Below are 22,252 nucleotides of genomic sequence, written 5' to 3' on the forward strand. Positions count from 1 at the left end.
CTCTGTTGTCAAGGTGAGGCGTCCATGCGTTCGGGGATCACGTGACGCGGTGCGGAGGGGGGGGGTGTGTGGGGTGAGAGGTCAGGCGGCCATCTTGTGCAGGGCCCGGGGCCCACCACGGACAGACATGGCGTCGTTTACCGAGCCGGCCCTGGAGAAGAAGCTGTCGGAGCTCAGTAACTCGCAGCAGAGCGTGCAGACCCTGTCGCTGTGGCTGATCCACCACCGGAAGCACGCGGCGAACATCGTGAGCGTCTGGCACCGGGAGCTGCGGAGAGGTATAGAGCCTAACCTGCACGGGCATGTGCATTCATTCTAAGCACTGAGCCTCGGGGGGGGCGAGAGCAGAACGGGACTACATTTCCCGTGATGCTCAGCCTGCTGTGTGGGTTGCAGAGCATCATGGGAGATGTAGTCCACAACCAATTGAGTACCAGTGTGATTTATTTGTATTTATTTTTTTACAAACTTGACAGAGCTATTCACTAAGGTGTTAATTGGTCGGGTTCTCAACGTGAATCTCTATTTGTAAACAAAAACAGAAAACATGTTTTAGGGGGGAGAAAATTACATTAAAAAAAAAAATGTTTTAATAATAGCTGAATTTGAATTTTTTTTCCCCCCAGTTCTACTATTTTAGCCTAAAAAGTTTTTTGAGTTCACTTTGAATTCTTGATTCTAATGAATAAACACTGTGTGGGTTTTAGCTGAAAGTTGCTGGTACTGCAGACACATGTGCTGGCTTCATCTGACCTATTTTTATTTTTATTGCCTCCAAAACCAGCACTCAGTAGGAACAATGTTGTATTAACTCCCAGCTAATATTTCTTTATCAGCCTTCAGATTTGGTTTAAAATCTATCCTTTCACCCAGCCCTTTCAATTTAAATAGTTTGTTTGTAAATCTGTTATATGCCTGGCTTGGTAGAGAATCCTTCATAAATTCTATTTTGGTTTTATTTTTACAGTATGTATTTATTGTTTTTGAAGGGATATGTACCGTTTATTATAGGTGCAGCTCTAGATATATTATGCAGGGGAATTACGTGTTCCCGCCCAATAACTGTTGCTGTTGGCACCTAGTAACATTCTTGTCTGTTTACTAAACGAGGAATGGTGCATAACGTAAACGATAACTGCAAGTATCAGACCGAAATAACTTGCAGGTTTGTCAAGTGACACAATGTCTTAATTAAATCTCGCGTCCCAATCGTCTGACAGAGGCATTCTGTTACACAAGATCAGGAAAATAAATAAAAATTACGCGACAACACAACCCGTATATGAGTGCTCCATCAGTGCACACGCATGGGTCCTCAAACTCCGGCCCCCCAGATGTTGCTGAACTACAACTCCCATGATTCTCTGGCTATCTATGTAATTCAAAGAATCATGGTAGTTGTAGTTCAGCAACATCTGGGGGGCCGGAGTTTGAGGACCCATGCTGCACAGTGTATGTGCAAGCCTGCCTTTCTAGCACGTTTGGTAATCACAGATCTTCTAAACTTGACGTTCGAACCTAACTTAAAAAAAATTCTCCCACTCACTTATTTTTCCAGCCTCTCTAATTTGGTGTGAAAAGTGTCTCAGGTTGTGAATACCGTATATTCCAGAAAGCTTGAGTTTTGTCTGTAATGTTAATAACACAGTTGATGTACTGACCCGTTTTGAGACTTTGGGTAAAACACCTTAAAGTATTGACATTTTGACAGTTGAATTGTAACTTGCATGAGTTGACTCATTTTGAAAGACTGATTCACAAAGCAATTACCAGTGTTCCAAACAAAGAATATAAATTTCTACCATTGTATAGTGTCCTCGGAATTAAAGAGACACTCTAGGTTAATAACCAGTATAGATAATACATTAAAATTAATGCAAAACAATCCATAAAAGAGACACTCATGTTTGATGTTCATGCATTTCAAGCAACCCCAAATAATTTCAATACAGTCTTTAGCAATGTCTTATCTTGTTCATGAGTCATCTCTTAATCCTGGATCTGGTGGTCCATTTAGATAATGCACAACATATTTATTGGGGAAAGAAAATAAAAGGTAAAAATTAAATCAAAGTTTTATATATTGTAAAAAGTGTTCCTTGGTGCATTGCTTAAAGCAGTGTTTCCCAACCCAGTCCTCAAGGCACACCTACCAGTCCAGGATTTAAGGATTACCCAGTTTTGTCTAAGGTGGTTTTAGAAAAAACACCTTAGACAAAACTGGGTAATCCTTAAATCCTGGACTGGTAGGTGTGCCTTGAGGACTGGGTTGGGAAACACTGGCTTAAAGGAACGCTATAGTGTCAGGAATAGAAATATGTATTCCTGACCCTATAGTAATAAAACACTATTTAGGGTCCAGGCCCTCCACTCAAAAAGGGTTAAATCTAACCTTTATTGCAACGCTGCGAGGCCCCGCCTCCTTGGCTGAGGTTATCAGGATTGACTATTTTAGCCAATTGCTGAGATTGTCAATTCTGATATTAACCAAGAAGGCGCATCAGCATCTCCTTATAGAGATGCGTTGAGTCAATGCATGTCTATGGGGAAAGTACAGCGTCAGGGTTTACATACAAAAAAAAAGCCTGCAGGTACAGGCTATAGACACCACTAAGCTGTAGTTGTTCTGGTGACTATAGTGTCACTTAAATGCATGTGGACACCTGTCACGCCAAAGTGAGTTGTTCTGGTCAGAAACATTTTATTCTGTTCTGTTGGGACTGGACTAATCCCATACACATTTTTCTAGCAGTTTGAGATATGCAGTTTATCCCTTACCCATGGTTCCAGTCATTACACTGAATGTTTAATAAACTGATAATTATTGTAGAATGGCTATCTGTTTATACCAAGCTCTGCTTGGCTGGAAGGAGAACCTTCCTTATCGGAACTAAACTAATACATGTCAGCCTGGAAAATGATATTTTTGACTGCCTGCCGGCCTTCCTCCCTTTCAATTATCCCGCATCTAGAAACACCAGCGAACTTTACCTGGGCTGCACAGTGCGAGCACATCATTTCATGCACTCGCGTTGTGAAGTATGCATTAGGCACTTTAGCAGCGCTCTCTGGATGGTCCTGACGTCTGGGGGCAGACTCTCAGTCCCTCTTTTCTGGTCAGGCCTGCCTATTACGGGTGTTGTTGGTGACGTGGGTCGCGTCACTGTTGAAGCCCCCTTAGGGCTTCGCCCATCCTGTCCTGATTTACTGAGGCCATATGTTGGGGGGGGGTATCTGATTGACAGTACTGTGGATGTACAGTAAAACAAAGTGGGTTTCCTGGCACTATAGCTCCCTATAATGCCTAGTAAGTCTCCCCTTTTGTGACTTACCTGAGTCCAGCGTCGATGTTCCTCTGTGCTGGCTCGGGCTCTGCCTCCGCTCCTAGGGAGACCTAACGTGCATGACCACACTCGCATTATGTTTTCCCATGCGGAGCGCGAGGATGTTCAGCGTCGCCTAGCGATCCGGAAGTCCCTCTAGTGGCTGTCTGGTAGACAGCCACTAGAGTTGGCGTTAACCCTGAGTAGTAATTATTGAATTTTCTCAATAACTGCAATAATTACTATTGCAGGGATAAGGGACCTGGGACTATGCACCCAGACCACTTCATTGAGCTGAAGTGGTCTGAATGCCGCTAGTGTCCCTTTAAAGAATTTGTGGCCAACCGTTACTAGAAATGGCCATATATTACATTTTATAAATGCTGTGTAGTAAAATACATGCTGTTTTTTTTTTTGTAATCCTGTTTGTTTGTTTTTTAAACTGCACACTGTCAAATTTCCATTGACAATGGGACCTCAACGTTCTGAAACCTTGTGTGCTATTTCTAAATGCATTCAAGCAGTACATTAATCAAATAGCTTGTAGGTCTGGGCCGTTCAGCAGGTAGATTTCAAACTGTAGCTGAATGAACAAAATACCTATTGATGTTCAGCAGTCATCCTAAATGAGAGGGATTGTATGAGACTGTCTGAACCATCTCTTATCTATGGAATTCTCAATTGATCACAAGTTGGCAGCTCTAAAACAGACTGCATTTCACTTTTTTTTTTTTTTTAAAGTAAACTTGCAAGTCTTTCTAATGTATTGATTAATTTAACAGGTTACCCTCACTTTTAAATATGTTTCTTTATCCTCTAAAAATAATAATGTATTTGTGAGGTGTGAAGAATTAAATATGCAGAAATACACACCTCTTTATTCTTCAACTGGGCACCTCCATCTTAGCTCCCTGTCAATCCTTGTTATACAATGTCCCGTGTACCTGGCAGTCAGGGGCCCCCTTCCCGCTGGGCTGAAGGGGTTAAAACCCCTTCAGCCACTTACCTTTCTCCAGCCCCAGGCTCCCTCTGTGCTGGGGAACTCAAGAGCCATGCGCGCATTCAAACTGCCCATAGGAAAGCATTATTTAATGCTTTCCTATGGACGTCCAGCGTCTTCTCACTGTGATTTTCACAGTGAGAAGCGCGGAAGCGCCTCTAGCGGCCACTAGAGGCTGGATTAACCCTCAGTGAAACAGAACAGTTTCTCTGAAACTGCTATGTTTTCAGCTGCAGGGTTAAAACTAGAGGGACCTGGCACCCAGACCACTTCATTGAGTTGAAGTGGTCTGGGTGCCTATAGTGGTCCTTTAACTGCGATGTGAGCTTTAGCTGTGCCTGGAAAAAACTGACAGAAATGATTAATGTAGTTGTTCTGGTTTCTAGAGCCTGTCCCTGCAGACTTTTCAATGTTAACACTGCCTTTTCAGAGAAAAGGAAGTGTTTACATTACTGCCTAGTAACCCCAGCATTCACTCAGACAGCCACTAGTGGCGCTTCTTGGGTTAGTGCTGCACAGTGTGCAGCACTTACATTCTGCGTCTCTGCATGGGAACGCTGAACGCTGGACGTTCCCCATAGAGATGAATTGATTGGTCGCATCACAGCGTTTTGATGCGCATGCACTGTATCCTCCCAATGCTTTCCTATGGGAAGGCTTTGGATTGGCTGAAATCATCACATTTGGTGATCTGAGCTACGGAGGCCGGACGAGGTGGTGGAAAGCCAGGGCGAGACCGGCGCAGTGTTGGGCGGGGTGGGGGGGGGGGGGGTGGGTGGAGGCAAGTAAAATACTTTTTAAAAGCGGGGCTGAGGACTTGAATTAGGACTTTAACAATGTACATGTTTGTATTCATTACACTATAGTGCTCCTTTAATTTGCTAAATTTTAATAATAATTTGAAAGAGCTGTATGCAAGTTGCTGAACCTAACCAACCAAGTATTTTATTTATTTTGAAGTTTGGAAGAAAATGCTAAGGATTAATACAGACTTCCCTATATCTCTGCAGATTGCACAGTCAGGCGGCTTTGACGTGTGGCAATTACATTGAGATTGCTGGGACATTTCTAAATAAAGATTTTCCTTAAGCTCGGTACCCAGATGCAGGAGCATGAAACCTGTTTTTTTTTTTTTCTCCAGCTCTTTAATAACATTCTCACACATGCTTCAGGTCATTCTCATCAAACTGAAGCCTTGACATTTAATCGATCTTGCTTGGAGAAATCAGACTCTTCAGCCTAATCTTATTAAAAAAAAAAAGCAAAACAAATATCGATAGCTTACATAGGTGCTCCAAAATGACCAACTTACTGACATTGTTCTGGTATGTTGCTCAATGTATAGACCTGTGCAACAGCTGTGTTGTAATAAATACCGTATGTAAATGTAGTTGTTCTGGTGAGTATAATAGCTCCCTTCAGGCTTTTCAGAGAAAAACAGTGTTTACATTGCTCCTAGGGACATCTCCAAGTGGCCACTCCTTAGATGACCACTGGAGGTGCTTCCTGGGTCAGTGCTGCCGAAAAAGCAGCCCTGATGTTCAGCGTGGAGGCGCTGAATTGTCTTCAGAGATGCATTGATTCAGTGCATCTTTACGAGGAGGTCCTGATTTGGCCAAAGTCAGGGGGGGAGCAATCAAAATGGTGGGTTTAGCACTATAGGGTCAGGAATACATGCTTGTGTTCCTGACCCTATAGTGTTCCTTTAAACTGTAGTTGTTCTGGTGACTATCGAGTCCTTTTAACCCCTTAAGGACACATGACATGTGTGACATGTCATGATTCCCTTTTATTCCAGAAGTTTGGTCCTTAAGGGGTTAAATAAATGGTAAACAGAATGTTTGTTTAGTTCTCGGACAGCTAGGGATCTACTTTTTGGCCACTCTTGGTTTGAATATTCTAAAGTTTACTTGATAAAGCCTTTTTTACCTCCGCAAACAGAGGGTAATTATGTTGTGATGTATTGTAAATAGGTGGCCATTTTGTGTTCAGGTAATTTTCAAACGATCTACACTTCGAATAAAGCTCTCGAAAAAAGTAAAATTACCACCATTTACCATGACGCTATATATCCAGCTTCAGCAATGGAAGCTGCTTTTATGCAGCTTCAATTTTCTTTTCTGGTTTGTCTTTTCCCTTCCAAACTACATGCCCTACATTTATATCCCCCATTGTTGGGGAAAGGATATCCACCATATTGGGTTTTTATTTTTATTTTTCTGCCTCCACTTCTGTTGCAAATATAACAATTTCATTGTGAATTCATGCTCTGGCCTTGCTGTATTAAGATAGTTGGCCTTCATAAGCCACACATCTTTAACTTGTCCAGTTAATTTGCGTTTAGAGCCCTATGGACTTTGCCGGTGTATTTGACTCCTGATTACTGAGTGCCAACAATATGGGAATAAAAAGTCACAAGACATGGTAGCCATTTTGAGCACGAACATAAATGTTGTGGTGTCCATTATTTTCGTGATGAAATTTGTAAAATAATATAATATACTTTTGTGGAATAATTTGCTGTGTCTATCCATATTGTGCTTGAAGCTTTATTTTTTTGTCCCTTTTATTTTTGTTTAAAAATCTTTTTGTTTTATTGTACCTGCTGTTCTTCTTGATGGTTTGTGAAGAGCAAAAAGTTCACAGCAGTCTTAAAATTATTTTTTTTTTTATTACAAAACTCTTATCATCCTGCTTTTCATTTGATGGTGAATTGGGTATCAGCGTTGTGGCCTAATTTGTCCCACCCTCAGTCTTATCTAAAGTCTAACACAGATGTTTGTGCAAGCATGCGTTTATCTGTACGTCCATGCTAGATTCGAGATTTCAGAACACTTTACATGCAATTTATATATAAACACGATGGCTTATCCTGATAGTGCAGATGTTTGTCAAGTACATCTCACCCCCATAGCTCTTGTATACTATACTACATAGGATTTATGTTTGGTGACTTGAATACTGAGCTGCTATTATTAAGATGTTAGTATGGCAGGGACATAATTTAAAGGAACAGGTAAAATTCTATAGGGTTTATATATTTTTACTTTTTTGTATGGTCCTTTCAAAAGAATGATCTATAGATGTCAAATGCAAATGATGATGCAGTTATACAAGAAGTGATATAATGACTTGACTTAATGGCAAGTTGTCATTGTAATGGATAAAAATGTCACAGTACAGTGGTCTTGATGAACCCTGGTGGCACCGCTCACGTTATAGTTATTAAAATGTATTTTTATAGTAGCAGCTGCTTTACAGAAAGCTTATTAGAAATGTGATTGACAGACTGTCCTATACGTTGGGTGTCTACAGGAATGGAATGCTGGTATTACACAAGGGATTGGGCATGCAGGCCAGGAACTGAGTGGTATGTGTAAAGATTTGACGATTCTGTCTGCTTGACATGTGGTCTCTGAGGAACTAAGGTGGATACCAGTCAGATATATTGTAAGCAGTGATCCAAGTGACCTTTTTGGAACTTGTAGAAGATTGAACTGGAAGTTGCAAAGTGATGATGGTAGGATGTCTATTGACATTATCTGCTCTAGAGGGGTATTATAATGTGATCCCATACAGTTCTGCAGAATTTGTTGGCGTTATATAAATAATAATAAATTGTCCGTTCAGTGGCATTTATATAGTTATTGTACACCACTAACATTTTAAATAGGACCTGTAGAACTTTATAAGTATACCTCCTCTCAGAGATTTAAAGGAGCACTATAGGGTCAGGAACACAAACATGTATTCCTGACCCTATAGGGTTGAAACCACCATCTAGCCCCCCTGGTCCCATCATGCCTCCCTAAATATAGTAAAATCTTACTTGTATTCAAGTCTACAGCTGCTTACATGTCCCTGTTTCCTTTAGACCTGCCCACTGCCTGCTGACATTAGCAGAAGTGGTAGCGTAATCCAATCTCAATGCTTCCCCATAGAATTGGCTGAGACTGACAAGGAGGCAGATCAGGGGCAGAGCCAGCCCAATTCAAACACAGCCCTGGCCAATCAGCATCTCCTCATAGAGATGAATTGAATCAATGAATCTCTATGAGGAAAGTTCAGTGTCTGCATGCAGAGGGTGGAGACACTGAATGTTTGGATGCATTTTAGGCAGCCATGCCCGACGAAGGATCTCCAACAGCCATCTACGGAGTGGCCAGTGAAGTTATCACTAGGCTGTAATGTAAAATCCAAAGGGGGTGAATCTCGTGGTACTGACTTCCACGCCACCTACCTGACGTCACAGGGGCCTCGCTCACTCAGAGAGAAATTAAAAACCTGTTGCATTTTCAATCAGATCTTCCAACTTATTTTAGAAGCTTTTACCTCCTGCTCTGTAAACTGAACTTTTATTCATGCAGAGGAGGCTCCTATATGGTCTAACAGGCTGTTAACAGAGTAGGACATAAGAAATTCTAAATTAAACAGAATGAGCAATAAAGGAAGTTTGGATCTCTCTTTACAGGAAGTGTTCAGGAAGGCTGTGTGAGTCACATGCAGGGAGATGTGACTAGGGCTTCATATATAAAGTGACTTAACTGCTAAATGGCATAGAATTGAGCAGTTAGACTGCAGGGGCATAACCTGTACACCAAAACTACTTCATTAAGCTACAGTTATCTTTGTGCCTACACCCCCTCTTTCAGCTGTCAGTGAAACAGCCTTTCTTCCTAGTTTAGCTCAGTGGAGCTAAACTCAAGAGGCAGCAATTACTTAGAGCCATGCATTGCAAAGACTTCTCATTGAGATGGATTGGGAAGTCTGTGATTGGGCGGCCACAGAAAGTCAAGTATGGTGAAGGAGGGGAGAGCATGCAGAGGCTTCTGACCTGAAATCTACAGTTTTTGCGAGTCATTTTAGCTATACACCAAATTTAAAAACAAACGCAACAATAAATGCGTGCATGTTTTTTGTTTTTTATTTAGTTTTATCTACTACATATTTGGGCAGTGGGTTGTCCCTTTAATGAAGCTGTTCTGCCTTCCCACATATAGAGGACCCCCTCTGATCCCAGGAAAAGTTTATTTATGGGATCTGACATAGTTATACATATGTTAGTATATATTGTATTACAGTTAATGAATGGGTTGCAGAACTAATTTTAACTTCGAAGAACCAGTCACCAAGAATCACCCCTACAGGCTTTTTTTGCAGTAAACAGTCTTTTCAGAATAAAGGCAGTGTTTACAGTACAGCCTAGAGATACATCCTGCCGGTCGCTATTTAGATGGCTGATAGAGGTGCTTCCCAGGGCAGTGCTGCACAGTGTGCGGTACTGCCATTCAGTATCTCCACCCTCTGCATGGAGACACTAAACTTTCCCCATAGAGATGCATTGATAGACTGTATCTCTATGAGGAGATGCTGATTGACCAGAGCTGTGTTTGGCTGGTGCTGGCTCTGCCCCTTTCCTATGGGAAAGAATTGGGATTGACTCAGATCATCACTTCTGATGATGTCAGCAGCAGACTGGAATAAAGGTAATATTTTACTATATTTAGGGGGGCTAGATGGTGGTTGTAACACTATAGAGTCAGGAATACATGTTTGAAGGGAGTTCCCACTGCAAGAAACTCATACAGATCCATCATGACTTGTGTGAGCTGTGTAATACAGAATATGCTATAACTCTCTATTATGTATTATATCACTGGCAGCAAGGGAACATGCAGAGAGTTGTATTCTACACACACACATACACTGCTCTGCTCCAAAAATTAAATGGCTTTGTAATAATCCAAGCTGGATATATTATACATAAAATACCCTAGAGGCAAATCGAAACATGAAGTGATGATTATGTAGTGAGTGACTGTTAAGTTGATAGGGTGACCTACACATAAAGGCATATGCGATCTGTTTTTAATTGCAGTGGTAGGGGCATCTCTCGCTCGCTCGTTTGTTAGTTAAAGGAACACTGTAGACACCCAGACACCTTCATCTCAAACAAGGGGGTCTGGGTGCTATGTCCCCCTTGTTTTAACCCTGCTGTGTTTACATTACAGGATTATATGCCTCATAGAGACCATCTAATTGGCACAGTGCAGTTTTCTTGCTTTGGGTGCTATGCCCTCCTTGTTTTAACCCTGCAGTGTTTACATTACAGGATTATATGCCTCATAGAGACCATCTGACTGGCACAGGGCAGTTTTTTTGCTTTGCATGCGCAGTAGCCTCTCAATGCTTTCCTATTGGAAAGCGTTAGATTGGCTGAGATCATCAAGGTTGATGAACTCAGACTCTGAGAGAGCAATGCGTTGTGGGAGAAAAGTTAAAGGGACACTATAGTCACCTGAACAACTTTAGCTTAATGAAGCAGTTTTGGTGTATAGAACACGCCCCTGCAGTCTCACTGCTCAATCCTCTGCCATTTAGGAGTAAAATTCCTTTGTTTATGAACCCTAGTCACACCTCCCTGCATGTGACTTGCACAGCCTTCCATAAACACGTCCTGTTAAGAGAGCCCTATTTAGGCTCTCTTTATTGCAAGTTCTGTTTAATTACGATTTTCTTATCCCCTGCTATGTTAATAGCTTGCTAGACCCTGCAAGAGCCTCCTGTATGTGATTAAAGTTCAATTTAGAGATTGAGATACAATTATTTAAGGTAAATTACATCGGTTTGAAAGTGAAACCAGTTTTTTTTTCATGCAGGCTCTGTCAATCATAGCCAGGGGAGGTGTGGCTAGGGCTGCATAAACCAAAACAAAGTGATTTAACTCCTAAATGACAGTGAATTGAGCAGTGAAATTGCAGGGGAATGATCTATACACTAAAACTGCTTTATTTAGCTAAAGTAATTTAGGTGACTATAGTGTTCCTTTAAGTAATCCTAACACTATAGTGTTTTCCTTATAAAGCTACAGTGTTCTCCCTCTAAATCTAAATAATAACTGAAATAAAGTGTATGACACCTTTCTTCCTAGCACCAAGATCGAATCCCGGCAGCCATTTCATATGCCTCCTGCGAGATCACACCAACACCCAATCCAATGCTTTTCGTGGCAGAGCATTGGGGCCGAAAAACGCTTGTGCGACCAGGTCTGTACTCCTCCGATGAAATGGAAGTTGGCTGTGAGAACTACGTTGACTGGGTTCTTACAACAGAAGCGCCTCTAGTGGCTGTCCATATGACAGCCATCACAGGTGTATTTAACCCTGCATTGTAAACATTGCTGTATCTACTAAACAACAATGTTTTACACTAAAGGGTTAAAACTGAAGGACCCCTGCACCCATTGAGATGAAGGGGTCCTGTTGCTTTTATTGGCCATTTTAAAACGTATTCTACTACTTGAACGGTGTCTGTACGTTACTGCAGACCAGCAGTCAGATTCACTATATAATTGTGTACTTCTATTTACATTTTTGCCATCACAAAATGCTTCAGCCAGGCTGCCATGTAGTCCGTGTTGCTGCCCCGGTGTGAGAATGTGACCATAAATCTAATTCTCAATCAGAACAGCAAAGCATTGTCATGCTACATGTTCTCCCGGCCGGTTCCCATCAGGTAGAGGAGAGTGAGGATGAATACATTGAATGGATCACAGTGAATTAGGTTAGGAGAGCTAAAGATTAGACGTGCTTATTGTCATGTCGGCTATCCGTTAATCCAGTTCTAGGGAACTTTTTCTTCTTTGCCAATTATCTTCAGTTGGACTAAAGGTCCCAGACATCTCTCTCTCTCTCTCTCTCTCTCTCTCTCTCTCTCTCTCTCTCTCTCTCTCTCTCTCTCTCTCTCTCTCTCTCTCTCTCTCTCTCTCTCTCTCTCTCTCTCTCTCTCTCTCTCTCTCTCTCCTCGATTAATTGGACAATTAAACGAGGAACTGTCACTTATCTGGAATTTACATCATTTAATAAAACATGAGATATCGCCTACAACGTCTTACATTTATTTTAAAAGAGAACCTCAATTTTCTTCTACATTCATATAAAATAATTAACAAATTTATATCATAATCCGGTTCAGACCATGCAAAGCCAAAGCAAACATTGCAAGTGAAGAGGAGAATAGAAACATTTCTTCATTTTACTTCTCTGTATGGTTTTTTCTATGCTGACTGCCAGGTGCAAAGGACCATATCTGTATCACGAGATCTCCTTAAAGGGTTGCGGGCCAGCCAAAAAAGTATTTATATAAAACACTGACTTTGGTTAGAGTAAGCCTTTCCTAGTTTGTCGTCACTCCCAAACTTAAAAAAAAAATAAAACTTAAAAAAAATAAAAAATAAACGCTATAACTTAACTTTGTTCCATCCACGAGTCAAAGTTCTTCCTTGACGCCACTCCACTTTGCTGTAGGGGGTCAGGAACTGGAACCTGAGAGGAGGCACAGGGTCGGGGCTCCCATTTTCTGTCTCAGCATGCCGGCATCAGATGCCAATTTTGCACAGAATTGGCCCTAGCCAGCCCAGGATTTTGTTCCCGGCTGGCTAATGACATTGCCGAAGGTGGAGTTACACCTCCAGCAGATAAGAGGTAAATCACTGTATGTGCTGCGTCTCAAAACGAGATGCTGCACATACAGACTCCAGGCACCATGACCACTTCAAATCACTCAAGGGGTCATGGTCCTTGGAGTAACCCTTTAATACTACAGGCTTGATTGTGAAATTTTGTGGTTGTACATCAATCGCTCTACAGGTTGGTTCTGTGCACAGCTGTACCTTAAAGGGGTGGGGTCTTTTTTATTTTTTAATAGGCTAAGAAATAGTACCACCTGCTATCACTAATGCCCCACAAGTTCACTGGATTCTGTGTTACAGAATAAATCTTGAAGTGTCCATATACATTTTTTTATTTTTTTTTAGCCGCATTGACGGTTGTTATTTGTGTTGGCGAAGATGGATCTCTGTTCCTGCTTCCTCACTTGGTTGCAGCCTGGATCATTGTGGGACCCAGAGTACGATGCCATAACCAGATTCTTTTTGTGCTTGATAATGTGTATTGGCCATTAAAGGGTTGCACTATGGCAACTTCAGTGATATGATGTGGTCATTGTGACTGAAGTCTATCTGTGCAGTATTTCACTGTGTACAGAGTTTAACTCCTCTGCTGCCAAAAAGTAATGAGTATTTCCACCTCCGGCAGCATCATTGGGTCATCATTATCCAGCCCTGAACAAGGGTTCTGAGCTAGGTAATGTGAATTTAGTGAATAATGATCGTCTGACTTTTGCATGTCCAGGCTTACAGTGGCTATGCGGCCTGTGTCATCCCCTCAACCCGTCCTCCCCTCTATATCAGTGGAAGAGCATCGGGCGGCCAGGAGAAAATGGCCTCAGCACTGTAATAGAGGGAAGAAATTAATTTTTGTTTTTTTAGGGTGTGGGGGCCAGGATAGGTAGGGTTACTTTAACCAAAACCAGTGTTTTATTAAAACACTGTTTTTTGGTTGGAGTAACCTTTTAAGCAAGAAAAGGCAGATGTATGGAGGATTGCCATTTCCCTGCTCTTAAATCAGTCATCTTGGAAAAAAACTGTGATACATACAGACTTTGATCTTATGGTTGATTTGAAAAAACAAACAAAATGTAGCTGCTAATCCACCTGTGGTGTTTCAAAGTCATAGGTTAATTTACAACAAAATCAACTCTGGTTTTTAAGAAGTACCGTGAAGTTGGACAAAAACATCTAGGCCTCGGGGCATATTTGAGAACTAGGGAAATGCTCGATGTATCTTCTGGTTAAATACTTCGATAGAACTAGTGCATTGTGAAACGGTCATAGGGACAGAACCAAAGGATGACAAGGTATCTGTACTCAAGAATTATCTCAAAGTAAGAGTTATTGGTCTAATGATTGAGTATATGGAGTGGATTTCAGAGACTGTGTTATAGGCTTGTTTGAGTACTTGAGTTTCCAAAAAGCAGTTCGCTGCGTGGATAAGTTGATGATTACGTTGGTACGTGTTAGGGACAAACCGGGTCTGACAAACTGCATCGCAAGGAGCTCATGAAACTCCGAGCCGACTGGAACACCTTGACAAGCGACCTTGGGAAGCTCGTGTTCTCGTGTAAAAGGATTCATTGCATATGATGTGAAAATGGAAATAAAGCAGACTACAAGGCTAAGCTGGAAGAATGAATGCAATATGAGATTTAATCGATTATGCTGGACCATAAACTTTCACCTACACTCTCGCTCATGATAAATGGGCTAAACGTTTAGTAGATAAATCAGATCATAAGTATAATAGTGTTAGCCATCCATCTGGATTTCCTCTGTATGTGTGAATAAAACAGAACGAACTTGGATGGTACAATAGATTTTTTAATATTTTCTTTTAAGTGTAATTTTAAAGCATTTGTATTTAAAATGTTGTGCTTTCAGTTTCTCAGACCTGAACAGATTTTATGTCTAATATGGATTTTGTTTTTAGGATGTTGAGACAAAGTTAGATCTAAATATAACAAGGACACTATTTTATTTTTCTTTTATGTCTCGTTGCACCTTTTGTTCTGAACGTCTGGTTGGAAATTATATATAGAACAACAGACAACGAAATAAATTTTCATTGTCTGTTGTTCTATACTTTGAGTGCATGTTCTGAATTTATTTAGAGTTACAGAAAAAAAAATAATAAACCTAATTGATGTTTTGTGCTGCAATTTAGGATGTGTATTTGAATACATTAATAGTTATGAACTATAGGTTTTGTTTCTAAGTCTCCTTCCCTTCCCTTGCTCGTTGTGCTGTGGTTGTACCAAATGAGTCTGCTCGAAGGGTTGTGGGCTTCTAGCTTTGGTCCTGTGATGGATGGGAGCCGCAATCTTGTGTTTGCATTTGTTAGTGAGTTGGGTAATTGCGGTCAGTATCCTGCGTGCCCACTTCCTATGCTGGTATAAAGATAGTAGGAGCCTCGGATTTCAGCGCAGTAAAACTCTGCCCCTCGCTGCCTGCTCCCTGCGCATGCGTGACTGTCGTAGCTACCTGTTAAGGAACAGTCAGCATAATGTAGTCAAACAAAGTGTTTTAACTTCAGTGTGTTTGTTTTGGTTTTCTGTAGCTTGTTTTTCTTTTGCTTCTTCTTCTTTTTTGTATATTTTCATTACTTTTTTTTTTACGTCTGGACGTATGTTTGCATAGCCCACGTTAAATATCAGTTGCTGTGTTCCAGTTACCATGGCAGCAGTAACTATGGTAGCTACCCCTATTCTGATAAGGGGTAGAGTAATTATAGTCCTGTGAAAACGGACCTCTTCTGAGGGGTCTGCCATTGGACTGTTGGATTCAGTGTTTGTTAAGGCTCAGAAATAATCTATTGGTGGATCATGCAACCTTCCAGCGATGTTTAATCGTACAGAAATTGTAGAATGGCTGCAACATAGTACCTAATAGGTACCCACAGACCAGATATACATAGGTGGTTGGAATTGGCACCATCTATAGCAGAGACAAGAGAAGAACTGTTACATTTTTAATCTCAACACAAACTAAAAGTGCACGCTTTCACGGTCTCTCTTTCGGGCACTATAAGACAAGTGCCTATAATTTTCAGCTTATTATATCATAGCTTTCCAGGTTCGTGGCCCTTGCTCACACTGCCTAGGGGATAATATATTACAGAGCAATCCTACCAGAGAAAGAAACTGTCCCCTGTCCCAGAGTCTTGTGTGCAGATCGGTCTGTTTTTTGTTTATTTTTAATTTCAGGTCTGGACTGGTCATAGAGGCAGTTCAATATGGTACTCATTCCCGTTTTCATTGCACAATGAGATAACATGAGACAGTGTAAAAAATAATAGTAATAATAGACAGGGATACGTAAGTGCTCTTTCACTCTTGTACTGTAACGTGATTTGCTCGTTAAAGCCATCACCTTGAGTCTACTTGTCTCGTTTCAAACAGCCAGCATTGTGCCATCCCTATGTTGCTAATTTTCCTTTGTTTTCATGCTCCACTGACACCCACTTTCTTTTTTGTGCCAGTACTGCGTTGCCACCCAGCGCTACTGCTCTTCAATTTACACAATCTCGGAAGTACTTAATTACTTAATTGGACGTTCGTTTGCCGTTCTATTTCCTAATGAATCCGTTGAATGTTTTGTTTTGTTGCACACGTCTGACACCTCTGTGTGTGCGCACTGTCACAATATTGCTCTAGAGACCCGAGTCCTTTGCTTAGAATTCAAGGTTTTCATTTTGTGACTTCCTTAATTAGGCTATTAGGGAATCAGCCAGTAAAAAAAAAAACACAATCATTATAACTCTTTATCATTAAATTGCTTTTAAAAGGATAGATTGCATGTTTTATTAAAAAAAAATAAAAGAAAAAATGTTTTGTTAAAAATGTATAAAGCTTTAAATATCTACTATGTGCCAAGTACTTTTGCAAGCAATCTCTGACAAGCGACAGCATCTCACCTTTTAAAGGAACGGTATAATAAAATGATACGCAGCGGGGGATCGTAGTATAGTAAAATGTCTCAAGCCCCACAAAATGGCGTTCTTCTCCACTAATTCATACTCCAGCATTTCCTTCCTTAATATTACACAATACTTTTAGGTTATTATAAGTGTTAAAGTAGTGTTGGTTAATGGTTAGTGTTATGGTACTGTAGGGGTTAATGGTTAGTGATAAAGCTGTCTGAGTCCTGTATGTTTAACGCTGCAATGTAAAATGTAGCAGTTTTTGGTTGTTGTTGTGGTTTTTAAACTGCAATGTTTACATTGTGGGGTTCAACAAACCTTCAGTGGTAGCCATACTGACAGCCACTATGGACACATCCATCTGGAGTAATCAAGTAAAACCTGGTCATCTGACTGCAGACTCTGTGTTTTCCTATAGGGAAACTTGATGCATGTGCGACACTAACTGTGCATGCGCATCGCATTAGCAATTCTCGTAGTACGTTATTGGACAGACGCTGGAGGAGGAGAGGCAAGCCGCACCGAGGGGGGCCTCGGTGCTGGAAAAGGGTACGCAAAACAGCTATTTATTTACATTTTTATTCTGAATAGCCCCCCGAAGTGGATAGGACTACCATACCTAGGGACAGGAAGACTAAAGCATTTGGAATACACATTTTTATTCCTGTCTAGTTTTCTTTTAAATGCACCCCTAGTGGTGGTTTTCCTGACAGCCATTATCTAGAGTTGCTTCCTCCTCCAGAACCGAGTGAAACGCTTTTCTGAAATCAAATGCAGCTCAAAGCTGTATTAGTGTTGCGGAGCGTGGTGTTTGACCCCGCGTGTGTTTCTCCTATCCAATGCTTCTCTTTGAAAAGCATTGGAAGGGTTGTGGAAAGGACAACTGCATAATGTTTGTTGCTTTCAGGACTATCGGTTCCCTTTAATACAGATGCCAGCTCTGTTTGATATTAGTGAGAGCCACTCCTCAGCAGTATCAACAGCGGTCATTCAACTTCCACTAATCTTAGGCTGAGTTGCATGTGCATATCCTGGTGTGCCCTAAATTAGAACCTCCAGACCACACTGTGATGACCTGTGCATTGTTACCTGTTTGTTACGGGGAATAATTGCATGGATGACATCACCACCCATAGAGTACAATATTCCATAACCTTCTCATTACAATAATATATATATATATAATATTCGTATTCATTAAATGTGCATTATTATATAAGGAAGGGACAGCAGGGCAGAATGTGTGAATTATGATAATACAGAGAGAAGGGTTTCAAGTTGTCCTTTTTATGAGAACAAATGCAATTTCTTGTTCCAAAGAATTAAAAATCTAAATCCTGCAATAAAAGTTGTAATAAAGAATATGTTGGCCAGAAAATGGCGGATGTAATTTCTAGCTAGAGATTTTTTTGTTAATAATTTATACCTACAGATATTACTGGAGTTAAAGGGTACTGTAAGGAACATCACCGCTACAGCTTGGTTAATGACTTTGTCTGCTCTTTGTCCCCCAGTTTAATATCAAACCATTTCGCAGCAGTTTGACAAAAGGCAGGGTTCTCTACGTACCCAGTGACCCCTTCCTTACATGCAGTGTTAATTTTGGCGCCACAAGTCTATTTAGTTTTAGTCATAGTTTTTTGACTAAAAATACATTTTAGTTTGTCGTGTTTTAGTCATCTGAATTGTTTGTCTAGTTTTTGTCGACTAAAGCTCCAGTAGATTTTAGTCAACACATCTAAAGTCTAATGGGTTTAATTAAAGTTTCTGTCTCTTGTGCCTCATTCCCAGCCCCTCTGTGTCTCTTTGTGTCCCCCCAGCCTCCCATGTGCCTCATTTCTTCTCCTCACTCCCCCATGGGTCTTACCCGCCAGCGTTAGTTTTGGCGGCAAATTTCAATTTAGTTTTAGTCATAGTCTTTTGACTAAAAAGCCATTTTACTTTTAGTCGTATTTTAGTCATCTGAATTGTTTTAGTTTTAGTCAATTAAATCTCAAACCTTGACAGTAACGATTAACTTCAAAGTTCTGCAAGTGGGTAAACCCAGCTCTCTTCCCCCAACACCACCATCCAAGTTGGGTGAAATTAACATTGATAGTGCAGAAGTGTCAATTCCAAATTAAAGTCCAAAATAGAAGAATCTGAACAGATTCTTCTAGTTTAACTAATTTGACCTTAAATTTTAAATTCACCATAGAAACATAGAATGTGACGGCAGATAAGAACCATTCGGCCCATCTAGTCTGCCCAATTTTCTAAATCCTTTCATTAGTCCCTGGTATTATCTTATAGTTAGGATAGCCTTATGCCTATCCCACGCATGCTTAACCCCTTAAGGACCAAACTTCTGAAATAAAAGGGAATCATGACATGTCACACATGTCATGTGTCCTTAAGGGGTTAAACTCCTTTACTGTGTTAACCTCTACCACTTCAGCTGGAAGGCTATTCCATGCATCCACTACCCTCTCAGTAAAGTAATACTTCCTGATATTATTTGTAAACCTTTGTCCCTCTAATTTAAGACTCTGTCCTTTTGTTCTGGTAGTTTTTCTTCTTTTAAATATAGTCTCCTCCTTTACTGTGTTGATTCCCTTTATGTATTTAAATGTTTCTATCATATCCCCCCTGTCTCGTCTTTCCTCCAAGCTATACATGTTAAGTTCCTTTAATCTTTCCTGGTAAGTTTTATCCTGCAATCCATGAACCAGTTTAGTAGCCCTTCTCTGAACTCTCTCTAAGGTATCAATATCCTTCTGAAGATATGGTCTCCAGTACTGTGTACAGTACTCCAAGTGAGGTCTCACCAGTGTTCTGTACAATGGCATGAGCACTTCCCTCTTTCTACTGCTAATACCTCTCCCTATACAACCAAGCATTCTGCTAGCATTTCCTGCTGCTCTGTTACATTGTCTGCCTACCTTTAAGTCATCAGAAATAATCACCCCTAAATCCCTTTCCTCAGATGTCGCGGTTAGGACTCTATCAAATATCCTATACTCTGCCCTTGTGTTTTTACGTCCAAGATGCATTATCTTGCACTTATCCACATTAAATGTCAGTTGCCACAACTTTTCAGATGAGTTTAACAGTTCTATCCGAACCGATTTCGTAATATACCATTGGAAACATGGATAACAATGACTTTATTGCAAGGTGAACGATCTCCAGTTTAATAGGTTAATCACTAATTTTTGGAGAACAATTTAAATGAAAGATGTTCATTGTGTGTTCACCAATTTGCGGACTATCAGTGGGATTAAGGTCTTTTCTGAACGTTCGCTGTATGTTTATTTTATACAGTTTTTGCTGTGAAAAAGTGCATGTTATCTCTGCAGACACAAGTTCAATTAACTTGGATTAATGGAATTCATTACCAAAAAATTAAATATTGCATGAATATAGAGCCTCGTGCTACATAGCTAATCCCTGTTTCATTTAGTATAACCTTTGGACTAGAATGTATCTTAAATCTTGTATCTTTTTTCCTCCAAAAGCATTTTAATTAAAAGAAATCCAATTTAAATTAAAATTAAAAAAATATATTTTTTTAAAATCTATTTATTGTTTTTTTATTTCAGTCCTCAATTTTTATCCACCCTGATCGAAATACATAACATTGAGAACTGCTCTTCAGCTAAACATTTGTTAGCATGGTAGAGCTGTAATATGACATAACTTAAAGGGACACTATTGGCACCCAGACCACTTCAGCTCCTTGAAATGGTCTGGGTGACGTATCCCTGTCCCCTTAACCCTGCATCTGAAAACATTGAGGTTTTCGAGAAACCAGACGGCCACTAGAGGTGCTTCCTGCAGTTCCCTGAGTTTAACTAACACTGGAATAAGGTAAATGGTTATTTAACCCTTTCATTGCCGGGGGAGGTGGGGGCAGCACAGGATCAGAGGGACACTATAATGTTAGGAATACAAAGCCATATTTCGAACAGTAGTGCTTCTTTGAATTTATTATCCGTCAATAACACACCATCATAGAAGTGAGTTTTACATACATTTTGCTTCTTCCATAGTATTGAGCTGTGTAAGGGAGCCTTGATAGGCTTTAACCCTTAGATTGTAAGCTCACAGGCTATCTAGCAAAGTACTTTGTATAAAAGAGCTTCAATGGCTGTATCTCTGCTCATGAGCCAGGCCCCCTTTACCATTTATATAGGTCTGTCTTTTTCCCCAATTGTACAGCACAGAGTATTATGTTGGCGCTTTCTAAATGGCAGTAATAATGTATTAGAAGAACAGTTTGTGTAAGCGTAAAACATTGTACATTTTATACATGGGAGATGCATGCTAATGCCGAATGGGCTCAACTACATTGAATTTTTTTTTTTTTTTTTTTTTTTTTTTTAACGGTTACTGCTAATGTCAGGTATCTGTCTTCAGACCTTATCTAACATTACGATTGGTCCCTGGAGATAAGTTTTTCTAATTGACGTCTTTTAAAAGTTAGCATCATAAACAAGTCATTGTATTGCCATTACTCAAGTACCCGCCACAGTTGGGACCAGTAACTAGACGGTGCTTGCGTCATAATTATTGTTAATTATGTTGTTGCCCTTTCAGCAACCCAGTACTGTTCAACACGTTCTAGAGATAGCAGGCATTCTCCGATTGAATACTCCTTTCATATACACCTTGTAAATGATCACAGATGGGAATTGTGGAATATTTGAAGCTGAACTAAATTGCATTTAAATTTTTGACATTGTGGTGACAGAGCCCCGCGCTTTCTTACACCTTGCAGTGAGTTAGATTCCCAGGCATTTGACTTTTCTTCCCCTTCTTCTACTTTTGTCTATTAATTGTAAGTTTAATTTGTTGCTCTATAGAGCATTGCACAGTTTCCAGGCTATTGAGTAAAATGCAGAGTTTTTCTTAATGGCTGTACTATCTTTTATCACATGCAGGGGGCGCTGTAACTGTATCACAGACCATAGCCATGTATATCCTTGTCCTTTTTTTTCTATTTTCCTTTCTCAGGGTTAATCTGGACCCTACTAAAAGTTGGTGAAGGGAAGCTCCTATGACACTTGGGTAATTTGGGTTTAAGGGTTAAACTGTTGTAACTATTTTCTTTAACTTTGTTCGTACCTTTTTTTTTTTCCCAGCCAAGTCAAGCCGGAAGCTGACGTTCCTATACCTGGCCAATGATGTTATTCAGAACAGCAAACGCAAAGGACCTGAGTTTGCTCGCGAGTTCGAGAATGTTCTTGTAGATGCCGTTCTGCATGTTTCCAGGTAATATGGCAGTCCCTGGCATGAATTCATACATATACTCACACCATTCTTTATTCAGGCACATTAGCTGCATTGAGGAAGTGTCTTGGGTAGGTATAGACCAGGGATAGGCAACCTTCGGCTCTCCAGATGTTGTGGACTACATCCCCCATAATGCTCTTACACACATAATGCTGGCAAAGCATCATGGGAGGTGTAGTCCAAAACATCTGCAGAGCCGAAGGTTGCCTATGCCTGGTATAGACAGATTATCATAATAATACCGTTGTAATCGGTATCGGCATTGTACTTTACCAATAATT

General features: G+C 40.5%; 1 protein-coding gene across 1 annotated transcript in view; it reads left to right on the forward strand.

Annotated features, from left to right (window-relative positions):
- The first annotated feature begins 40 nt into the window (after nt 1–40).
- RPRD1B (regulation of nuclear pre-mRNA domain containing 1B) overlaps nt 41–22,252 on the forward strand; it is a 41,263-nt gene continuing 19,051 nt past the window's right edge. Inside the window, exons 1-2 of the mRNA XM_063455993.1 lie at nt 41–278; nt 21,821–21,950. Of these exons, the coding sequence (XP_063312063.1) occupies nt 128–278; nt 21,821–21,950 (281 nt within the window). The 5' untranslated portion in view covers nt 41–127. The remainder of the gene's footprint in view (nt 279–21,820; nt 21,951–22,252) is intronic.

This window comes from Pelobates fuscus, chromosome 5 (genome assembly GCF_036172605.1).
Source record: "Pelobates fuscus isolate aPelFus1 chromosome 5, aPelFus1.pri, whole genome shotgun sequence".
Lineage (NCBI taxonomy): Eukaryota > Metazoa > Chordata > Amphibia > Anura > Pelobatidae > Pelobates > Pelobates fuscus.